The 21,646-nt window shown below is 43.6% G+C and overlaps 1 protein-coding gene across 4 annotated transcripts in view; it reads left to right on the forward strand.

The window, feature by feature from the left end:
* BRD8 (bromodomain containing 8) overlaps window positions 1–21,419 on the forward strand; it is a 134,802-nt gene extending 113,383 nt beyond the window's left edge. For all 4 annotated transcript variants that reach the window (XM_077265671.1, XM_077265672.1, XM_077265673.1 and 1 more), the window contains 4 exons: window positions 2,274–2,360; window positions 2,749–2,817; window positions 9,794–9,971; window positions 21,217–21,419. In XM_077265671.1, coding sequence (XP_077121786.1) covers window positions 2,274–2,360; window positions 2,749–2,817; window positions 9,794–9,971; window positions 21,217–21,255 — 373 coding nt within the window. In that variant the 3' untranslated portion in view covers window positions 21,256–21,419. The remainder of the gene's footprint in view (window positions 1–2,273; window positions 2,361–2,748; window positions 2,818–9,793; window positions 9,972–21,216) is intronic.
* Window positions 21,420–21,646: the final 227 nt, after the last annotated feature.

The following is a 21,646-nucleotide window of genomic DNA, read 5'->3' on the forward strand; positions in this document are numbered from 1 at the left end:
GCAATCCCTAATCCTATCACACACACTAGAAATAGCCGTGGAGCGTACCCAACTCTCCCTAGACGCCTCTTCACAGCCTAAGAGCTAACTACCCCTAAAGATAGAAATAGCAGCCTACCTTGCCTCAGAGAAATTTCCCAAAGTAAAGGTAGCCCCCCACAAATATTAACTGTGAGTTAAGAGGGAAGTGACAAACACAGGAATGAAGCAGATTTTAGCAAAGGAGGCCGAATCTTCTCTAGAAAGACAGAGGATAGGAAAGGGAACTATGCGGTCAGTATAAAAAACTACAAAAACCACGCAGAGTGTGCAAAAAGACCTCCACACCGACTCACGGTGTGGAGGTGCAGCTCTGCACCCCCAGAGCTTCCAGCTAGCAAGGAAATATCATAATAGCAGGCTGGACTGAAACATCGCATGTACTGAAAAATATATTCAAAAACCAATGAACAGCAAATGACTAGCAAGGACTTAGCTTCTGCTGGAGTAGTCAGGTCATCTGAGAATTCCAAGAGAGATCTGAACCAGTACTGAAACATTGACAGCTGGCATGGACTAACGACCTGGGCAGAGTTAAATAGGGAAGCCAGCAGCAGCAATAAACGAGGGCAGCTGAGAAAGCCAACCTCAAAGATCAGCAGTTCCACTCAAAGCCACCAGAGGGTGTCCAAGGACAGAACTCACCAAAGTACCATTCACGACCACAGGAGGGAGCCCGAGAACGGAATTCACAACAGGAAGCACTGTTAAATTTACTTGTTTACAGCATTCCAAAATTTTGTATGTCTTTTGCTAATATGTATTGTTGTTCTTCTTTTCCCAGTCCGGGAGTACTGGATTTAACGGGGGGGTAGTGCAGCGCCCCAGAGTCCTGGTCGTTGCAGTATTGTCGCTCTTCCACAAGGGGGAGTGATGGTACGTCTGATGGCACTAAAGGAGTTCACCTGACCAGGTATCAGTCACACACTACACTTCACACTCCAGCCACCAGGGAGAGCAAAAGGTTCTATGTATTAGGCCACTCCTCACACTCTGGTAAAACTGGGAGTCGGATAGGAAGTTAGGGAGAAGCTGACTGGGTTTTGCCCAGGTAACATCTAGTGAGAGAGAGCGTTGCTTGGGAAGATCCAGGGAGGTCCCTGTCAGGGGTGGGATCCTGGCAGTGGCCTAGCACAAGACAGATCGTTACGGAGCCGTGCCTGCACCTCATTGCGGCGGCATCCTAAGAAAGGACACGAAGCGAAGTATATTGTGGAGAAGTGAGAGACGAGATCACAGCACAAAGGAGATAGAACCAGGAGGAGTCGTGCCCCAAGATCGGCAATATCCTCCTGAGGCGCGTAGCCGGCGGCCGGAACGCCGAGGAAGTAATAGACTTTATGCATTACTTTGAACTACAGCAGGGCAGTTAACTCTAGGTTGGCTGTCTCACCTTTACACCTAATGAAGACAACGGAGGCAATTGTGGGAGAGGGGCGTCTCTAGGGTCCCTATAAAATAACTCCAGGCCTACCCCGTCATACGGGTGCGTCCTATCCAAACCATCTGGGGGACGGAGAGAAAGAACAGAAACATACACGACAGTTGTGAGGACTATCCCGTGGTGTTCAGCAGGGAAGTACTACAACACACAGGCGCTAGTAGGAAGGCTACGGATTTCCACCTGCAAAGGGAACTCTGGATGTGCCTTCGGACCGGCCGGTCTCAGCCAGCCCTGTTAGCAGTGCTCTGGATTGTGGATGCTGAAGCCTTCAGTAAAAAGGTAAAGAGACTGCAACCCTGTGTCCTCGTCATTTACTGCGACCTACACCATTACCATCTACTCATCAAGGGAAGCCCTGGGGATATACTTCACCTGTGGGAAGTTACAACATCTAGCTGCCATTCCATCACCCCAGCGGACCCCTAGCAGCGTCGGTCACCCTGACCGAATACCACAGGTGGCGTCACGAACACTTGACAAACTCTCACCTACACCTTTATTTGGGCGGGCCACGGACCGGGTCGGGCCACCGTGACACCCCTAGGACCGAGACCGAGGGACCCGGTTCCGAGTACCCCACTGCCCTGCGTCTGGGGGCCGCTCCATATACATGGATGCTACTATTAGCCAGATAGTGCTAACATGACTGCAGTAATAAGTGAATGTCACTCTTTAGATGGCAGTGGCACTAATGTTGTTTTCTAAAACTCTCCAGGTCATTACAAAACATGAATACATTGAAAGTCTCTATGTATGTAAATGTGTAGTTAAATAACTATTTGTTTTGCAGATTGGTTTTAAATTCTAAAAAATTCAACCCAAAAAATGACACAAGAAAAAAGATGGCCCCCATTTGGAAGATAATAGCAGATCACAGGTGCGTTATACATTTCAGGCTTAAAATTTCAGGCTTTTTAAAGGAGATGTTTCTTTTAGAAAATTAATTTTAATACCTTATTAAGCAACTTTAAGACAATAGATGGTGTCCTTGAGTGTCGCATTAGGGAGCATTTTTTGCTCTGGAGGACCCTCATGTCCATGTGGTGTAGAGTCATTTCTTTATTGGGATGTTTAAAGTTCCAAATGGGCTGTAATTACATAACATGTACAAACCAGATAGACATTTTGTGCTATATACGGTATTTTTTTTTAGATAAAATATAAAGATGGCTAAAATAATACTGTCACCATATTTATTTGTTAGAGATAACCTACAATGCATACAGCTAATTCTCTTTTTTTTTTTTGTATGCATTTTATTGCAGATTCGCTAGACCATTTCTTAAACCACTGACGAACAGGGAGGCTCCAGGGTATACAGAGCTTGTTAAACGGTTTGTAGGAGAATGTTTTCCTATAAAGCATACACTATATACAAATGTATTTCATGGAAATTTTCCTGGTGTCTATCAATGTTCCATTACAAATTAACTTTCAATTTTTATTGTGAGCCACCGCTCCTTACATCCATTCCAGATATAGAATTACTTTTATTACTAGTTACCCCTTCCCAACATGCGTTGTACATGTACTGCTCTGCGAGAGCTGCATTCCCGCAAACAGCAGTACATGAATGGCGGGACAATCACGTGGCCTCACGCTGAGCGGCGCGGCGATCGGGTGCGGGTGTCAGCTCTGTGTAAGAGATGGCGGCGAGGTCCTTCAGGGAAGGTGGCTTCGCAGGACCTGAGACACCTTCTTCCCTGCCTGTCAGATGCAGGTCTGATGGCCTGCAGTGCAGATGCATTGCAGAACATCAGATCAGCGATCTGATGATATACAGTAATGTCCCATCCTGGGACAATATAAAAAAAATAAAAATATTAAAAAGTGTAAATATATATATATATATATATATATATATATATATATATATTTTTTTTTTTATTTTTTTTTTAAATCCCCAAATAAAGAAAAAGAAACAAATATTTTTCCAATAAACACATTAATTGATATAAATAAAGAAATAAACCATAAAATTATACATATTTGGTATCTCCGCGTTCGTAACGACCCGCTCTATAAAACTGTCCCACTAGTTAACCCCTTCACTGAATTCCATAAAAAAATAAATGAGGCAAAAAACAATGCTTTATCATCATACCGCCGAACAAAAAGTGCGATGAAAAAGACAAGTGTAAAAAAAAATGGTACCGCTGAAAACGTCATCTTGTACCACAAAAAATGAGCTATAGAGTAAAATTAACAAAGCTAGCACTCGACTGCAGATAGAGTTTGATGGTGCAAATGAACGGAATCCAAAGACCCACAAGTTATCAAAGAAAGTTAAATCACTGCACTCATCTTAGTTCAAGTCAATTTTGCTGAAGTGAATATTTTTATTGAAGGTGAAGTAGAGTCAAAAAGGCAAAAAAAATAACGTTTCGGCCACGCTGTGGCCTTGATCACAAATGATGCCTTAGTGGTTTGTTCGTATAGCGTCAAGTGATAATAGGATAGTATACTCAAAATTAGAGGTGGCCCGGATTTCTCCCCAATAGTGAAAGAAAGGGCCCTCACTTTCAATAGTGACTGTACAGGACAGTATGTCTATGGTTTTGCGGCATCTGTAATGTGTTGGACTAGCTTAGTCCTTATATTTATCTAATAATCCCGCGGGACCTGGACGTGGGAAGTGGAGGCAGAGATTTCCACGCTGGATTTAATTATTCAGTATGAGGTGGACGTGCATAGATGGGTGGCACCGTATAAGCGCGATCCGGGGTCAAGGAGTCCGTTAGGCTGGTCCGATGAGGGGCGGCGACACAGACCGTGTCATGGCGATAGGAGCGGCCGCTAGTCCAACACATTACAGATGCCGCAAAACCATAGACATACTGTCCTGTACAGTCACTATTGAAAGTGAGGGCCCTTTCTTTCACTATTGGGGAGAAATCCGGGCCACCTCTAATTTTGAGTATACTATCCTATTATCACTTGACGCTATACGAACAAACCACTAAGGCATCATTTGTGATCAAGGCCACAGCGTGGCCGAAACGTTATTTTTTTTTGCCTTTTTGACTCTACTTCACCTTCAATAAAAATATTCACTTCAGCAAAATTGACTTGAACTAAGATGAGTGCAGTGATTTAACTTTCTTTGCAAAAAATGAGCTGTCATACAGTTCCATCAGCAGAAAAATAAAAAAGTTATAGATCTCAGAATAAAGCGATGCAAAAATAATAATAATTTCTTCTATACAATAGTATTTATTGTGTAAAAGCACCAAAACATTAAAAAAACTATATAAATTGGGTATCAATGTAATCTTACTGCCCCTGAAGAATGAATTGAAGCTGCCTTATCAATTTTACTACATGCTGAACGGTATATATAAAAAAAAAAAAAAACAATTCCTGAATTGCTGGTTTTTGTTCATTCTGTCTCCCAAAAATCGGAATAGGAGGCGATCAAAAAATGTCATGTGCCCTAAAATGGTACCAATAAAAATGTCAACTGATCCCGCAAAAAAACAAGACATAACATGACTCTGTGGGCCGAAATATGGAAAACTTATAGCTCCCAAAATATGGTGATGCAAAAACTATTTTTCGCGATAAAAAGCATATTTTAGTGTGTGACAGCAGCCAAACATAAAAACCCGATATAAATCTGGTATCGCTGTAATCACACCGACCCGAAGAATGAAGTCATCGTATCACTTACCGCATGAGGAACGGCATAAAAAATAAATAAAACCAGTTCTTCACATGCTGTTGATTTTTCCATTCAGCCTCCCAAAGATCGCAGTAAGGCTCGGCGTACATTTATCCTGCGCTGAGCGCTTACACCGGGGTGTCCGTGTAATTTTATGAAATAAGTAATTCAGACAGAACCCCCGTGGAAGATTCCCTATAATGAGGCAGGTGGAGGCACTGTGGCACCATAGGACCTCTGATTTGGCGGTGTCTGTCTTTTTAGGATTGCATAAAAGTGCCGTCGGCCACAGTTTTGTGCACTTCTGAAAAGGACACCGCTGAACAAAGGCCAGACAGAGTCCAGAGTAACTCTGGTGCCTCATTATAGTGAATTGATCCATTGGGAGTTTCATCTGTCACGTCACGTGGAGATTTAGATAGAAACCCCGACGTAAGTGCTCAGGTTAGAGAGCCAGATAACTGTGATCATAAATGTTATGTAAAATGTTCCCAATAAAAGCTTCAACTCAATCCACACAAAAGCAAGCCCTCACTTGGGTCCGTCATCTGTTAACGGAAATATATGGGCTTCCACGTTACTGGAAAAAAATGGCTCCTCGCCCGCCAAAAGAAATTCAGCAAATGCCCCCCCTCCCTTCTGAGCCCCACAGTGTGTCTAAGCCACATTTAGCACCCACATGTTTGGCATTTCTGTAGTGATGAGAGCCTTCCTAATTTACAGGTGCGTGTCTCTGGAAGCATGAGCTGGGTATAATGTGCTGGTTACTACATCGGCAGTTTGCAATTCTCACTCGGCAAAATCCTTCTGCTTGTTTCTGGAAAACACCCATGGAGTCAAAAGTGTCACTACACCTGTTGATAAATTCCCAAAGGGTTATAATTTCTAAAATGGGATCACTTGAGGGGGAATTCTGCTTTTCTTGCACTTTATTTGGAATCCGCAAACTATTCTAGGAAAATCTGCATTTCAGGATACAAATAGCGCTCTGTCCCTCCCGAGTCTCTCCGTATGGCTAAGGCTACGTTCACATTTGCGGTCAGCACCACAGCGTCGGGCGCCGCAGCATCGCCGCATGCGTCATGCGCCCCTATATTTAACATGGGGGCGCATGGACATGCGTCGCACTTGCGTTTTGCGCCGCATGCGTCACTGTGGCGCCCGCGTCCGGGCGCAGAGGACGCAGCAAGTTGCATTTTTGCTGCGTCCAAAATCAATGAAAAAAAGGACGCATGCGGCGCAAAACGCAGCGTTGTGCATGCGTTTTGCTGCGTTTTTGTTTGCATTGTGCGTTGCGGCGCCGACGCTGCGGCGCACAACGCAAATGTGAACGTAGCCTAAGCAGTACTGTACAGCCACATAGGTGGTATTGGTTCAGTAGAAATTGTGGTTCACATTTTGGTGCCATTTTTACCCATTTCCCAGTGTGAAAATGTAAAACTTGGGGCTAACACACAATCTTGGTGGTAAAAATTGTTAATTATTTTATCTTCACTACTCAATGGTATAAAATTCTGACACACACTTGTGGTGTCAATATAATCATTGCACCTCTAGATGAATTCATTGAGAGGTTTAGTTTGTAGAATGGGGTCACATATGGTGGGTTCTGCTGTGTTGGCACCTCAGGGGCTCTGCCAATGTAACATGGCACCCTCAAACAAGTGCAGCAAAATCTGCACTGTAACATGGTGTTTTTTCCCTTCTGAACTCTTCACTGTACCTCAAATGTAGTTTTCGGCGACATATAGGGTATCTGTGAACTCAGGAGAAATTGCACAACAAATTTTGAGATCCGTTTTCTCCTATTACCCCGGTGAAAATACAAAACTTGGAGCTAAAAAAGATTTTTGTGAGAAAAATGTGATTTTTATTTTTTTTATTTTTTTCATGGCTTAAGGTAAAAAACCTCTGTGAAGCACCTGGGGGTTCAAGGTGCTTAATACACATCTAGATAAGTTCCCTAAGGGGTCTAATTTCCAAAATGGTGTCACATGTTGGGGATTTCCACTGTTTAGGCACATCAGGGGCTCTCCAAACATAACATGGTGTCCGCTAATTATTCCAGCTAATTTTACATTCAAAAAGTCAAATGGCGCTCTTTTCCTGCCAAGCCAAGCCATGGACCGTTGTTTTCCTCCACATATGAGGTATCTGCGTGCTCAGGTGAAATTGTAACAAAAATTGTATGGTCCATTTTCTCCTGTTACTCTTGTGAAAGGAAAAAAAATTTGGTATGAAGGGATTTTTTTTGTGAAAGAAAAGTAAATGTTTATTTTTTCCTTCCACATTCCAAAAATTCAAGTGAATCACCTGCAGGGTTAATAAACTTCATGAATGTGGTTTTGAGCACCTTGAGGGGTGCAGTTTTTAGAATGATGTCACTTTTGAGTCTTTGCTGTCATATAGGCCCCTCAGTGAGGTGGTCCCTAAAAAAAATGGTTTTGCAAGTTTTGTTGTAAAAATGAGAAAAGGCTGGTCAACTTTTAAGCCTAATAACTTCATAACAAAAATTGTTTCAAAAAATTGTGCTGATGTAAAGTAGACATGTGGTAAATGTTATTTATTAACTATTTTGTACGATATGACTCTCTGATTTAACCCTTTTCCAGCGTTGAGCATAATAGTAAACCGACGTCGGAATCCCTCTCTTTGATGTAGACTCAGGCGGTGAGCCCATATCTTTCCCGGCACGCCAGCTGTTTTGAACAGCTGACATATGCCCGGAACAGCCACAGGTGGAATCGCGATCCACCCGCGGCTATTAACCCGTTAAATGCCGCTGGCAAACTCTGGCAGCGGCATTTAACTTGCACTTACGGCAATTGCGCCGGAAATCCGCCCATCGGTGACTCCCGTCACGTGATCATGGGTCACCGATTTGTTGGCATGACAACCAGAGGTCTCCTGCAGACCTCTATGGATGTCACTGTCGGATTGCTATGAGCGCCGCCCAGTGGCTGGCGCTCATAGGAAGTGAGTAATTCTGCTACATGCAGGCGATCTGATCATCGCTTGTATGTAGTAGAACCGATCGGGTTATGGCAGCTTCTAGCCTCCCATAGAGACTATTGAAGCATGCCAAAAGCAAAAAAAAATGTTCTTAAAAATATTTAAAAAAAAATTAAAGTTTAAATCACCCCCCTTTCACCCAATTCAAAATAAAACAATAAAAAAATCAAACATACACATATTTGGTATCGCCGTGTTCAGAATCACCCGATCTATCAATAAAGAAAAGTACTAACCTGATCACTAAATGGCGTAGCGATAAAAAAATTCAAAACGCCAGAATAAAGTTTTTTTGGTCGCCGCGACATTGCATTAAAAAGCAATAACGGCCAATCAAAAGAACGTATCTGCACCAAAATGGTATTATTAAAAACGTCAGCTCGGCACGCAAAAAATAAGCCCTAACCCAACCCGAAAACATAAGAACATACCGTATTTTCCGACGTATAAGACGACTTTTTAACCCCTAAAAATTGTCCCAAAAGTCGGGGGTCGTCTTATACGCCGGGTACGGCGTGTGCAGGGAGCGATCCTGGATGTTCCCAGGGTCTGAAGGAGAGGAAACTCTCCTTCAGGCCCTGGGATCCATATTCATGTAAAAAATAAAGAATAAAAATAAAAAATATGGATATACTCACCCCTCCGAGAAGCCTGGCTGTCACCGCTGCAAGCGTCTGCCTCCGTTCCTAAGAATTGCAGAGCGTGAAGGACCTTCGATGACGTTGCGGTCAGGTGACCGGTTACATAAGCGGTCACGGACCAATCACAAGACCGCGATGTCATCGAAGGTCCTTCACGCTCTGCAATTCTTGAAGGTTATTCACGCTCTGTGGAATTGCACTTTTTTTGCAATTTTACCGCACTTTTAATTTTCTCCTACGCCTCATTGGGGGACACAGGATTTTTTTCCCATTTTCCAAGTACGATATGTTAAAGCTAATGGTGTCGTTCAAAAGTACAATTCGTCCCACAATAAACAAGCCCTCACATGGCCATTTTGACCAAAAAAAAAAAAAAAAAGTTATGGCTCTGGGAAGAAGGGGGAGCAAAAAACGAAAATACCTCCGGGAGTTAAGGGCATAAAAATTAAAAGTTTGAAAATTTCTAAATTTTCCCCAAATTTCCATTTTTTTTCACAAATAAACGAAAGTCATATCAAAGAAATGTTATCGCTATCATGAAATGTCACAAGAAAACAATCTCAGAATCGTTGAGATCCGTTGAAGCGTTCCAGAGTTATGACTTCATAAAGTGACAGTGGTCAGAATTGTAAAAATTGGCCTGGTCAGGAAGGTGAAAACAGGCTTTGGTGCAAAGGGGTTAAAGTATGTTCACACATGGCATTTTGTGCAGCATATTTGTTGCGTAAAATACACAACGTTTTACAGTATAATAAATGAGATATCCGAAAGCTCATGCACATGCTGTTTTTTGAGCCCAGCTAATTTTTATCAAGATGTACCATGTCAATTCTTTCAGCGTTTTTGCAGTGCTTTTCAACCATTCTAATGAATTGGCGAAAAATGCAAGTAAAAATGTGTTAAAAAAAGGCGCATATTGTACTTAACGTTTTACCTGCCACCACTTGCTGAACAGAGAGACAGGCCTTACCCTAACTACCGTAATTGTTTTTGTAGGCCGATGGATCTATCTACAATAAAAAAGGGACTATCTAAGGGAAGGATTAGGACAAGCGCAGAGTTCCAGAGAGACATTCTGTTAATGCTGCAAAATGCCGTGATGTATAACAGCTTCAATCACTGCGTTCATCAAAAAGCCTTGGAGCTACAACGAGATGTGCAGAAGTTGCTAGAGGTATTGTGATGCCTAACTGTCTTGACTGATAAAACGCTCCCACTAATTGTTTTTTTCGTATCACTTTCTACCACTGATGAGATGAAGCTTATTGGATGCTGCAGCACTTTCTTTATGCAAAATTTGGTAGATAAGACAAACTGATTTTAGGTCACTGACACAGTAGATAGTTAAGGTGCAAGTGAGACAGCCGAATCCTGACTGCAATCAATGGGAGTCCATACATTAAGATACTAAAGAGATAGGGATGTTACAATTTACAGGTAATGTACAGTATATGGGTGGTCATGACTAGGTGGGGGCTTGAATAGAATATGTCAGCATTTCATGCCATTTCCTTCGGGACATGATGAAGAAGCAAAACGTGCGTTGGGGCAGCGGAGACGCCACACACAGACCCTCTACTCATGTAAGTGCTGCTGTTCATCACTTTATTAATTGCCCGCCCTTACAGGGAATGATATATCCCTTAATGATACACTAGATCTACCAGTGGCTCTAAGCATATTGCATTGTGCAAGCACTTTTACTATGGGATCGTATTTTGTGTGGTGGCTTTCCCTGCTTGGAATGCAGTTACATTGGATACTTTAATACTATGTATTTTAATCATGTTTAAATAAAATCTATTCTTAATTGGCACTTTATACTGCAGCTCTCTCTTGTGGGTTACAGGTCACTGAATAATCAGTGACCTGTACAAGAAGTAGAGAAGGTTGGTGGGGAAGCGGAGAACCAGAAGACGACCCTGCCCTAACGTCCCATCATCAGCATAACAGCGCCATTATGGCCATGCCTTTAGTTTATAGGGCTCAAATCTGCTTACAGGTTCTCTTTAATGTGCAAAAAAGTCAGACTGTTAGCCCATGAAATGCAATGTAACATTATGGCTCATACACATTGAGCCTTTCATGTACATCATAAAACTACATTAAAAAATGCAAATATAGTGAAGTGGAGTCTGTCACCAGGTTTTTTCCACCTAATCTGAGAGTAGCACAATGTAGGTGCAGAGACCCGGATACCTGCGATGTGACACTTATGGGGCTGCTTGCTGTAGCTTTTATAAAATCACTTGTTTTATCAGCAGGAGATTATTACTAAAGAACTAGTACACCTGCAGCCATGTAATCCAACCACACTCCCACCACTGATTGGCAGCTTTCTGCCTATGCACCGTGTACACAGCTGCCAGTCAGTGGTGGGGACAGGTTATACAGAGCTCAGCATTCAGAAGACTGATAGATCTGCAGCAGATATAATCGTGATTTTATCAGACTTACAGCAATCAGTAATGTATGTGATACATTACTGGAATCAGGGCCTCTGCTCCTACATCATTCTGCTTTTAGATTGAGTAGCAAAAACCTGGTGACCGATTCTCTTTAACAAGCTTTGTTAGTTCACATTTGCAGTGTGTTCATAATGACTCGCTCACATAGGACGTTACAATAACCGATGACGCGCCAGTAGCCGAATTCTGCCAGGCAGAGTGAGCATGATCTAATGTCTAACTGTTCCCCATGTGGTTAAAGGGAACCTGTCACTTGGTTTGGCTGATAAGAGATACGGCCACCACCTCTCAGGGCTGATATACGGCATTCTATAATGCTGTAGATAAGACCCCGATCCGACCTGCAAGAGAAGAAAAATAAGTTTTATTATACTCACCTGCGGGCAGTCCGGTCCGATGGGTGTCACTGGTCCTGGTCCGGCACCTCCCATCTTCTTTTGATGCCGCCCTCCTGCTTGCTTCATGGCTCCCCGGCATCACGCTCCTGCGCAGGCATACTGATTTGCCCTGTTGAGGGCAGAGTAAAGTACTGCAATGCGCAGGTGCTGGGCCTCTCTGACCTTTCCCGGCGCCTGCGCACTGCAGCACTTTGCTCTGCCCTCAACAGGGCAAATCAGTACGCCTGCGCCAGACCGCGATGCCGGGGAGCCATGAAGCAGGCAGGAGGGCGGTGATCATAAGAAGATGGGAGGTGCCGGACTTGCGACACCCATCGGACCAGAACGCCCCGCATGTGAGTATAATGAAAGTTTGTTTCTTACCTTTCAGGTCGGACCGGGGGCTTATCTACAGTATTATAGAATGCCGTATATCAGCCCTGAAAGGCGGGGGCTGTATCTTATATCGGCCAAAACTGCTGATAGGTTCCCTTTAATCTGGTCCAATGCGCTATAGAGGAAAAGCACTTGTTCGCACAGGCGCACTACTCACCAAGCACTAGAAAGTGTTATCTTAGATTAGGGCAGCTGCTCTGAACACTCATACACAGAGCCTGCGATCCATTATTTATTCTTCTATTTTGCTGATGCTCAAAAGATTAAAACTGGAAATGGGCAGTAAAATTATCTGAATGTATAAAGTAAAAAACTCACATTAAAATAAACTAATTTATTATGTATGAAGAAGTTTTAACTATTGGAGTGCTGCTCTCCTATTTTTTGGTAGTCTATAAAAAAATAAGGTATGTTTTTGTAACTTAGGTGTTTTTAATGTCCAGTTTATGTAGGTCTCTCCTCTACATATATGGTAAAAATCACATTATGCATTTTTTTTTTTTTTGCCTATATTGGATATTTTGTATTATGTGACAAATATTGTCAAGAATGTTTCATGTACATTAAATATGGGAATTGAAAAAATGTTTAAAGGGAACCTGTCAGTAGAATTGTGCACAGTAACCTACAGACAGTGTCAGGTCGGCACCGTTATACTGATTAAAATGATACCTGGGTGATGAAATCCGTCTTGTGGTTGTTGTTTAATCTTTATTTTCACTTATGAGTTAATGATATGCTTGTGCTCTGGGTCAGCCTGTGGGGCGGGGGTCTTCATGTGGTGCTCTGCTCACATATACATCAGTATGGCTTCTGACAGGTCACTGATCCCTCACTGACCTGCCCACTAGTTTACATAATAAATATTGTATATCTAAAAAAAAAAAAAAAAGGTTCCCTTTAATCTTGAGGATGAATTAGTTTACTAGTTTTTGTGTATCGGAATCTTTGGAATCACATTAAACAAGGGGCACTTTTTTAGATTTTTTTTTAGAGTTCTCATCAATGGGAGCATCACTCACCTTGAGCAATCGTAATTTATTAAAAATCTGTTCTTTTTGGACTATCTCATTAACCCCTTTCTGACATTAGACATAATAATATTATTACATCATCGTGATCGCCCACACACACGGGTGGTGCGTGGGCAATCGCTGCCGCGTGTCAGCTGATTCTGACAGCTGGCACCCGGCACTAAGTGCCAGGAGTGGTGATGCACCACTCCCAGAACTTTAACCCCCTAAATGTTGCGATCAGACGCGATCACAGCATTGTTGGAGCCGGTAGAGGTATGACAGCACCTTTGGATCGGAGACCCCGTGGCATGAGGCGGGGTCCTGATCGTTGCCTTTGTGACCCGATGTCGTCATGATGAAATTTGGGTCACCAGAGCTGGGAAAGTTTCTTGATCATGCGCAGTGCATGATTAGCAACTTTCCCTGTCAGTGCAGAGCTGACAGTTTGCATAGTATGGGGATGCTGCTGCATCCCCATGCTGTAGATGCACTTAGCCTGCAAAAAATTGTCCCATAGTAAAAAAGTTAAAAAAAAAAAAAAAAAAAGTTTCTAAACAATTGTAAAATTATTATTTTTTTAATTACAAATATTTATTTATAGATACATTTTTTTATGAAAAAGTACACATTTGGTATCGCCACATCTGTAACCACCCAACCTATAAAACTGTCCCACTAGTTAACCCCTTTAGTGAACACCATAAAAAAAATATAAAAACAAGACAAAAAATAATGCTTTATCATCAAACCGCCGAACAAAAAGTGGAATAAACAGTGATCAAAAACCGAGATAAACATGGTATCACTGAAAACGTCATGTCCTACAAAAAACGAGTTATACTCTCAGAATAAAGCAATGCAAAAATAATTTTTTTCTATAAAAGTTTATGTAAAAGCGCCAAAATATGAGAAAAAACAATATAAATGAGGTATCACTGTAATCGTACTGACCCAAAGAATAAAACTGCCTTATCAATTTTACAACATATGGAACGTCATAACCCCTCCCCTACAAAAAAAAAATCCTGAATTGCTGGTTTTTGTTCATTCTGCCTCCAAAAATATGAACAAAAAGCGATCAAAAAATTTCATGTGCCCAAAAATGGTACCAATGAAAATGTCAAAAAACAAGCCCTCACCTGACTCTGTGGGGGCAAAATATGGAAAAATTATAGCTCTCAAAATGTGGTGATTCAAAAGCTATTTTTTGCCATAAAAAGTGTCTTTTAGTGTGTGACACCAGCCAAACATAAAACACAATTATAATCTGGCATCGCTGTAATCGCACCCGAAGAATAGTTGCCTAATCACTTATACCGCACAAGAAACGGCGTAAATAATAAATAAAACAAATTAATCACCTGCTGTTGATTTTTTTCATTCTGCCTCCCAAAGATCACAGTAAGGCTCGGCGCACATTTATCCTGCACTGAGTGCTTACATCGGGGTTTCCGTGTAAATCTCTGAAATGCATGATTCAGAAGGAACCTCTGGCGGAAGATTCCCTATAATGAGGCAGATGGAGGCACTGTGGACACCGTCTGACCTGAGATCCGGCGGTGTGTGTCTTTTTAGGATTGCATAAAAATGCCGTCGGCCACAGTTTTGTGCACTTCTGAAAAGCAGGACACCACTGAACAGAGGCCAGACGGAGTCCAGAGTAACTCTACTACCTCATTATGCTCAGCGTAGAGTGCCGGATAACTGTGATTCCTAACGTTATGTGATATGTTCCCAATAAAAGCTTCAACTCAATCCACAAAAAAAGCAAGTCCTCACGGAAATATAGGGGACTTGCACGTTAGTGGTAGTACAAAGGTTCTGGAAAAGCAAAATGGCTCCATAACCCTCCAAAAGAAATTCAGTAAATACTGCACTCCCAAATCCAAATGTCCCCCTCCCTTCTGAGCCCCACAGTGCACCTAAATCACATATTGCATCCACGTTTGGCATTTCTGACTATATCCCATCCTGGAATTAGATACGTGGACTGTATTAGATATCTTGGTGTATCAAACAGGAAGGGATTAGATAAACGGAGTGAATCACACAGGATGGGTTTAGATATATGGAGTGTACAACACAGGATGGGGTTAGATACAGAGATATATGGAGTGTACAACACAGGATGGGGTTAGATACAGGGCTCAGCATAGTGTATCACACATGATGGGACTGTATACACCTCCCAGTGGACCGTGTCGCACATGATGGGAAAGAATACATGACCCAGAGTATCACACGATGGGGACTGTATGCATGGCCCAGCGGACCGTGTCACTCATGATGGGACTGGATGCACGGCCCAGCGGACCGTGTCACACATGATGGGGACTGGATGTACAGCCCAGCGGACCGTGTCACACATGATGGGACTGGATGTACGGCCCAGCGGACCGTGTCACTCATGATGGGACTGGATGCACGGCCCAGCGGACCGTGTCACACATGATGGGACTGGATGTACAGCCCAGCGGACCGTGTCACACATGATGGGACTGGATGCACGGCCCAGCTGACCATATCACACATGATGGGACTGTATGCACGGCCCAGCAGACCGTGTCACACATGATGGGACTGGATGTATGGCCCAGTGGACCGTGTCACACATGATGGGACTGGATGCATGGCCCAGTGGACCGTGTCACACATGATGGGACTGGATGCACGGCCCAGCGGACCGTGTCACACATGATGGGACTGGATGCACGGCCCAGCGGACCGTGTCACACATGATGGGACTGGATGCACGGCCCAGCGGACCGTGTCACACATGATGGGACTGGATGCACGGCCCAGCGGACCGTGTCACACATGATGGGACTGGATGCACGGCCCAGCGGACCGTGTCACACATGATGGGACTGGATGTACGGCCCAGCGGACCGTGTCACACATGATGGGACTGGATGCACGGCCCAGCGGACCGTATCGCAGATGATGGCACTGGATGCACGGCCCAGCGGACCGTATCACACATGATGGGACTGGATGCACGGCCCAGCGGACCGTGTCACACATGATGGGACTGGATGCACGGCCCAGCGGACCGTGTCACACATGATGGGACTGGATGCACGGCCCAGCAGACTGTATCACACATGATGGGACTGGATGCACAGATCTGCTCATTTAGTGTAACTCATCATTCAGATGTCTGTAATATAGGGATGTCTACATGAGGCTTTACTGCTGACTTCTGATGCACTTTGCCAACACAGTAGTAAAGCCTCATTCAGATGTATTGTCCATGAACACACAGATGTCTGAAAAAGGCTGTCTGAGCAGAGCTAGCTCAGTGTTTAGAGCACAGCTGTGGGATAGTTACTTGGAGTACAGATCAGGCAGCCTGGTACAGTACTACTAATACCAGGCTACCAAACTGTTCTCACCGCTGGAGGCAGTTACTGCTGCAGCACTGCTCATCATACAGTACAGCTTTGCAGAAGAGACTTCTAAATAAGAGAACAGCTCAGTAGTATGGTATTAGTAGTACAATACAAGACTGCCGACCAATGCTCACCGCAGCCTGTCCTACACATGCCGGCTCTACCCCGTCACCGCATTCTCGCACCTCCTCTAACAGGGGGAAATTGTAGTTCAGAGCACCATTCTGGATTACAAGAAAGTGGTGTCTGGCACCATCCACAGCTGTGAACTGGACAGTTCAGCTCAGGAGACTTGCCCAATTCACAGGTGTAGGTAGCCACAGTGTAGGAGATGTAGTTGGACACCAACAACAGACTCCTATGAACAGGGGCTGGCTTGTTTGTGCTGTGTAAGTGTCGTGCTCATTCACTTACACACCTGCTACATAAAAATGGCAACCCCCAGTGGATGCAGAAAAAATAACTGTTAAAACAGGACAATTCATTTTGTATTGAAAATAATTGATTTAATCAATATTATTAACTAGCTGTTTCCAGCCAGCTAACGCTCGGCATGCTCATTGCTATCTAATTAACGCTGCTAGTGTTTAAACTAAAGTAAATAATGAAAACATTCAATAGCGCTTACGCAGGTGGTAAATTAACTTAAAATGAAGTTAATAACAATAATAATAATTAAAAATCAGAATAATACTAATACATTTTATTCACAGTGTAAAATCAAAAGCAGCTGGATTCGTGTGGTAATGTGTGGGGACAGAGCCTCGTGTGGTAATGTTTGGGGGACGCAGCCTCATGTGGTAATGTGTGAGGACGGAGCCTCATGTGGTAATGTGTGGGGACGGAGCCTCGTGTGGTAATGTGAAGGGGCGGAGCCTCGTGTGGTAATGTGTGGGGACGGAGCCTCGTCTGGTAATGTGTGGGGACAGAGCCTCGTGTGGTAATGTGTGGGGACAGAGCCTCGTGTGGTAATGTGTGAGGACGCAGCCTCATGTGGTAATGTGTGAGGACGAAGCCTCATCTGGTAATGTGTGGGGACAGAGCCTCGTGTGGTAATGTGTGGGGACGGAGCCTCGTCTGGTAATGTGTGGGGACAGAGCCTCATGTAGTAATGTGTGGGGACGGAGCCTCGTGTGGTAATGTGGAGGGGCGGAGCCTCGTCTGGTAATGTGTGGGGACAGAGCCTCATGTGGTAATGTGTGGGAACGGAGCCTCGTGTGATAATGTGTGGGAACGGAGCCTCGTGTGATAATGTGTGAGGACAGAGCCTCGTGTGGTAATGTGGTGGGGCGGCGGCATTATGTGTGGTAATGTGGTGGGATTATGTGTGGTAATGTGGTGGGGGTGGGATTGTGTGTGGTAATGTGGTGGGGGCGGGATTGTGTGTGGTGATGTGGTGGGGGGGCGGGATTGAGTGTGGTAATGTGAGGGGCGGGATTGTGTGGTAATGTGGTGGGGAGGTGGGATTGTGTGGTAATGTGGTGGGGGATTATGTGTGGTAATGTGGTGGGGGCGGGATTATGTGTGGTAATGTGGTGGGGGGCGGGATTGTGTGTGGTGATGTGGGGGGCGGGATTGTGTGTGGTAATGTGGTGGGGGGTGGGATTGTGTGGTAATGTGGTGGGGGGTGGGATTGTGTGGTAATGTGGTGGGGGGCGGGATTATGTGTGGTAATGTGGTGCGGATTGTGTGTGGTAATGTGGTGCGGATTGTGTGTGGTAATGTGGTGGGGGTGGGATTATGTGTGGTAATGTGGTGGGGGCGGGATTATGTGGTAATGTGGTGGGGGGCGGGATTATGTGTGGTAATGTGGTGGGGTGCGGGATTATGTGTGGTAATGTGGTGGGGGCGGGATTATGTGTGGTAATGTGGTGGGGGCGGGATTGTGTGGTAATGTGGTTGGGGGGCGGGATTATATGTGGTAATGTGGTGGGGGCGGGATTATGTGTGGTAATGTGGTGGGATTATGTGTGGTAATGTGGGGGGGCGGGATTATGTGTGGTGGGGGGGTGGGATTATGTGTGGTGATGTGGGGGGCGGGATTATGTGTGGTAATGTGGTGGGGGGGTGGGATTATGTGTGGTAATGTGGGGGGGCGGGATTATGTGTGGTAATGTGGTGGGGGGGTGGGATTATGTGTGGGGGGCGGGATTATGTGTGGTAATGTGGTGGGGGGGCGGGATTGTGTGTGGTAATGTGGTGGGGGGGCGGGATTGTGTGTAATAATGGGGTGGGGGGCGGGATTATGTGTGGTGATGTGGGGGGGCGGAGCTACTGTGCAGGGGGACGGGATTAGCGAGTAATCCGAGTAATCACGATGCCTCTTTTATATATAGATACAAAAATAAAATTTGCAATACATTCCCTTGAAGGGCTGCTGTAAATGTACTCAACCAAATACTAAAGGACCTGTTCCACTTTAGGTATTGAAGACATTATAGCATATATCCGTTTGAGATAGGAATCTGCTTTTCTGCGCAAAGTCTTTGCGTAATAATGTCACTTCAGATGAAAATATAGCTTTCTCAGAGAGTCTGGCCACTGATAAGTCCACTTTGAGCAAAGCATCCTATTCAGATAGATCCAGGTTCAAGAATCTTTAGAAGATAAATCTTTAGGATCTATCTTATCAGGCTTCTTCCATTCACAATGTAAGCAGTCCTTAAGTAAAGGATACCCAGGAAAAATCTTGTCTTTAACAGGAAGAAAATAACACAGACGTTCTCTATTGGATTTTGTCAGCATTCTTGTATGGTTCTACCATTCTATTTTCAACCTTAGAAAAGTGAGACCGTTTATAAAAGAATACATTTTTCCATGGAAAGCTCATTAGAGTCTAATCCTCTGACTGAAAAGGAGAGAAGACATACAGTTTTGGAGAAACATCTATATGTGACCTTTTGAAACCATGGTGCTTAGGTTTAAGATTCTGAAGAGCATGAGAAAGCTGAAGAACTGAGCTTCTGGTTGGGTAGCAGTAGTTCAGCTAATAGATAGGTGGAGCAGGAGTGAAGCTTGTAGTCATCCTGAAGACGCTCCTGGCAAGATACACACATTCTGTATCTAGACATCCTTTTTCTCTTCTGACTGGATATCTGTAAAAGAAGGCCATTGGTAACCGAGCTAAACAAACATTATAATAAAGTACTCATTATGTCTGAGCAGGGGGCATTATATCATTAAATCAAGAGTTCTGCTGCTCATCAATTAGATCGTCTGCTGCTGCAGAAACGCACTCAAATACAAAATCACCCACAAGGCCGATAACGCGACCCAGCTATGTAAAAGAGCTGAACCAGGCCACAATGGATCAGGAGGAGCGGAGATGATTGATGTATACTGTAGTATTGTGAGAAAAGATTCAGCATAATCTGTGTTTTAATCACTTAAACTTCTGCTCTTTATGGGATTTTCGGTCCGCTGGGCGGTCCTGTGACTGACAGCTATCTCTGTATGCTTAAAGAAGGCTGTCAGTCACTGATAGGTTCACCATCTGGACTAAAAATCCCAGACAGAGCAGAGGACTAAGTGATTAAAGCACAAATTATTCCGAATCTTTTCTCATAAAACTATATATCAATCTGCTCAGCTCAGCCTGCACTATAACATGGTGCCCCTCCAGATTGGACTGCGTTTTCACGGTGACGGGTTCAATTTAATAACCCAAAGGGAAGCAGTTACAGAAGCTGAGGGTCAAACCTACCACTTGTATGCAGGGAGGATAAACAAGAAGAAAAAAATACAAAGACTTGTTTTTTTTTTTCAGATATCTTTAATATACTAGCGTCCTGATTATTATTGATTGTTTTTATTGCCACTAATGTCTTCTGTCATAGTAGGGGTCAAGCTAGTCTACCCATTGTGTGCTACTGTAGGACGTCCAGGAAATAATCTTGCCCGCACTGATTTGTAGTATGCAGGTTTCCATTAATATTACTAAAGTAATCTGAGTAGACCGTATTTATTTCCCGCAGAACTGTTGCAGTTTCAGTTGATAAAGGACTGAGTTGTAGGACATAACTCTACTACAGTCCTACTGCAGTGGGGGGGTTGACACCTGCTGCAGCCAGTTGCCTTACGGCCAGGGGCATTACAGTGAGGAAGAGGGGAGACACGGCTGATCTTCAGAGACATAAAAAGAGCATTTCTTCATATATTTGTAACGTGGGTTAAAATAAGAATGTAGGAGATTAAAGGAGCATTCTTCTGTCTTATCTTCAGGAGAGCACCACTCCCCTGGTTCCTGCCTTCTGAAGGAAGGAGGTTGGGTGGGTGGTGAGGGTGCACTCCTGAAGATCAACAGATCAGACCAGTATCATGGCTGCACCACTGGCCCAGACTGTGAGCCCTCCAATGCTGCAAAGACAAGTTACCTTATCTCAAATGTTCTCTTCTCTCTGGCTACATTGTATGCTCCAGCAATCTGGACAGCCTTAGATCAGCCTTACTAGCAGCTGTAATAATAATTTGTAAACACGGCGCATGCCGTTGCTACCTAGGCAATGGGCAAGAAGCAAACAAAATGAAAAATCCCTCAGTTTTTTTTAGAACAGAGAGGACTTTTAATAACAAGTACGGTAAATTATGAAGATGTTTACCTTTTACCAGCAATTTGCAATTTTAGCCAGAAAGCTATAACATTGTAGGCATATTTTTTAATTTATTAGGGACTGTGTAATGCTTAATTGTCCCAGCAATGATGCTGTAGTTAACTTAATGCCAGCAGTTATTTTCTCAAAATATGTTATTACTTTTTTTTGTTTGTTTTAGGTTTTGAATGAGGAAGTGAAACAAAGTGAAGTGGAATAGAATATGTTGCACAGCAGTTCTTCAGCTCCGTTTTTTGCACAATGCCAATTCAATGTTTTGCTTCTGATTAAAAAAAAGTGTTGTATAATTATATATTTGTTAAATATCAGTTGTTCTATTTCTTGTTCAAAAAGTATTAAAATGTTGTTGTTTTGACATGCAAATTGTGGCATTTTTGTATCACAACGTTAATTATTGGAAATAATGTTTTGGGGTTTGTTACGGAGTCTGACAATTTACAGTACATTACATGAAAAAGATATGTAGATTTTTAAGTCTGCAGCACCACCAACATGTTGCAACATTTTCAATATAGATTTCACTCTTTGCAATGTAAAGTATGGAATTCCTAAAATAGTCTGCCAATCCTGAGCCAGCTCTTAAAGTATTT

The sequence above is a fragment of the Ranitomeya variabilis genome, chromosome 5 (genome assembly GCF_051348905.1).
Source record: "Ranitomeya variabilis isolate aRanVar5 chromosome 5, aRanVar5.hap1, whole genome shotgun sequence".
NCBI classification, from domain to species: Eukaryota; Metazoa; Chordata; class Amphibia; order Anura; family Dendrobatidae; genus Ranitomeya; species Ranitomeya variabilis.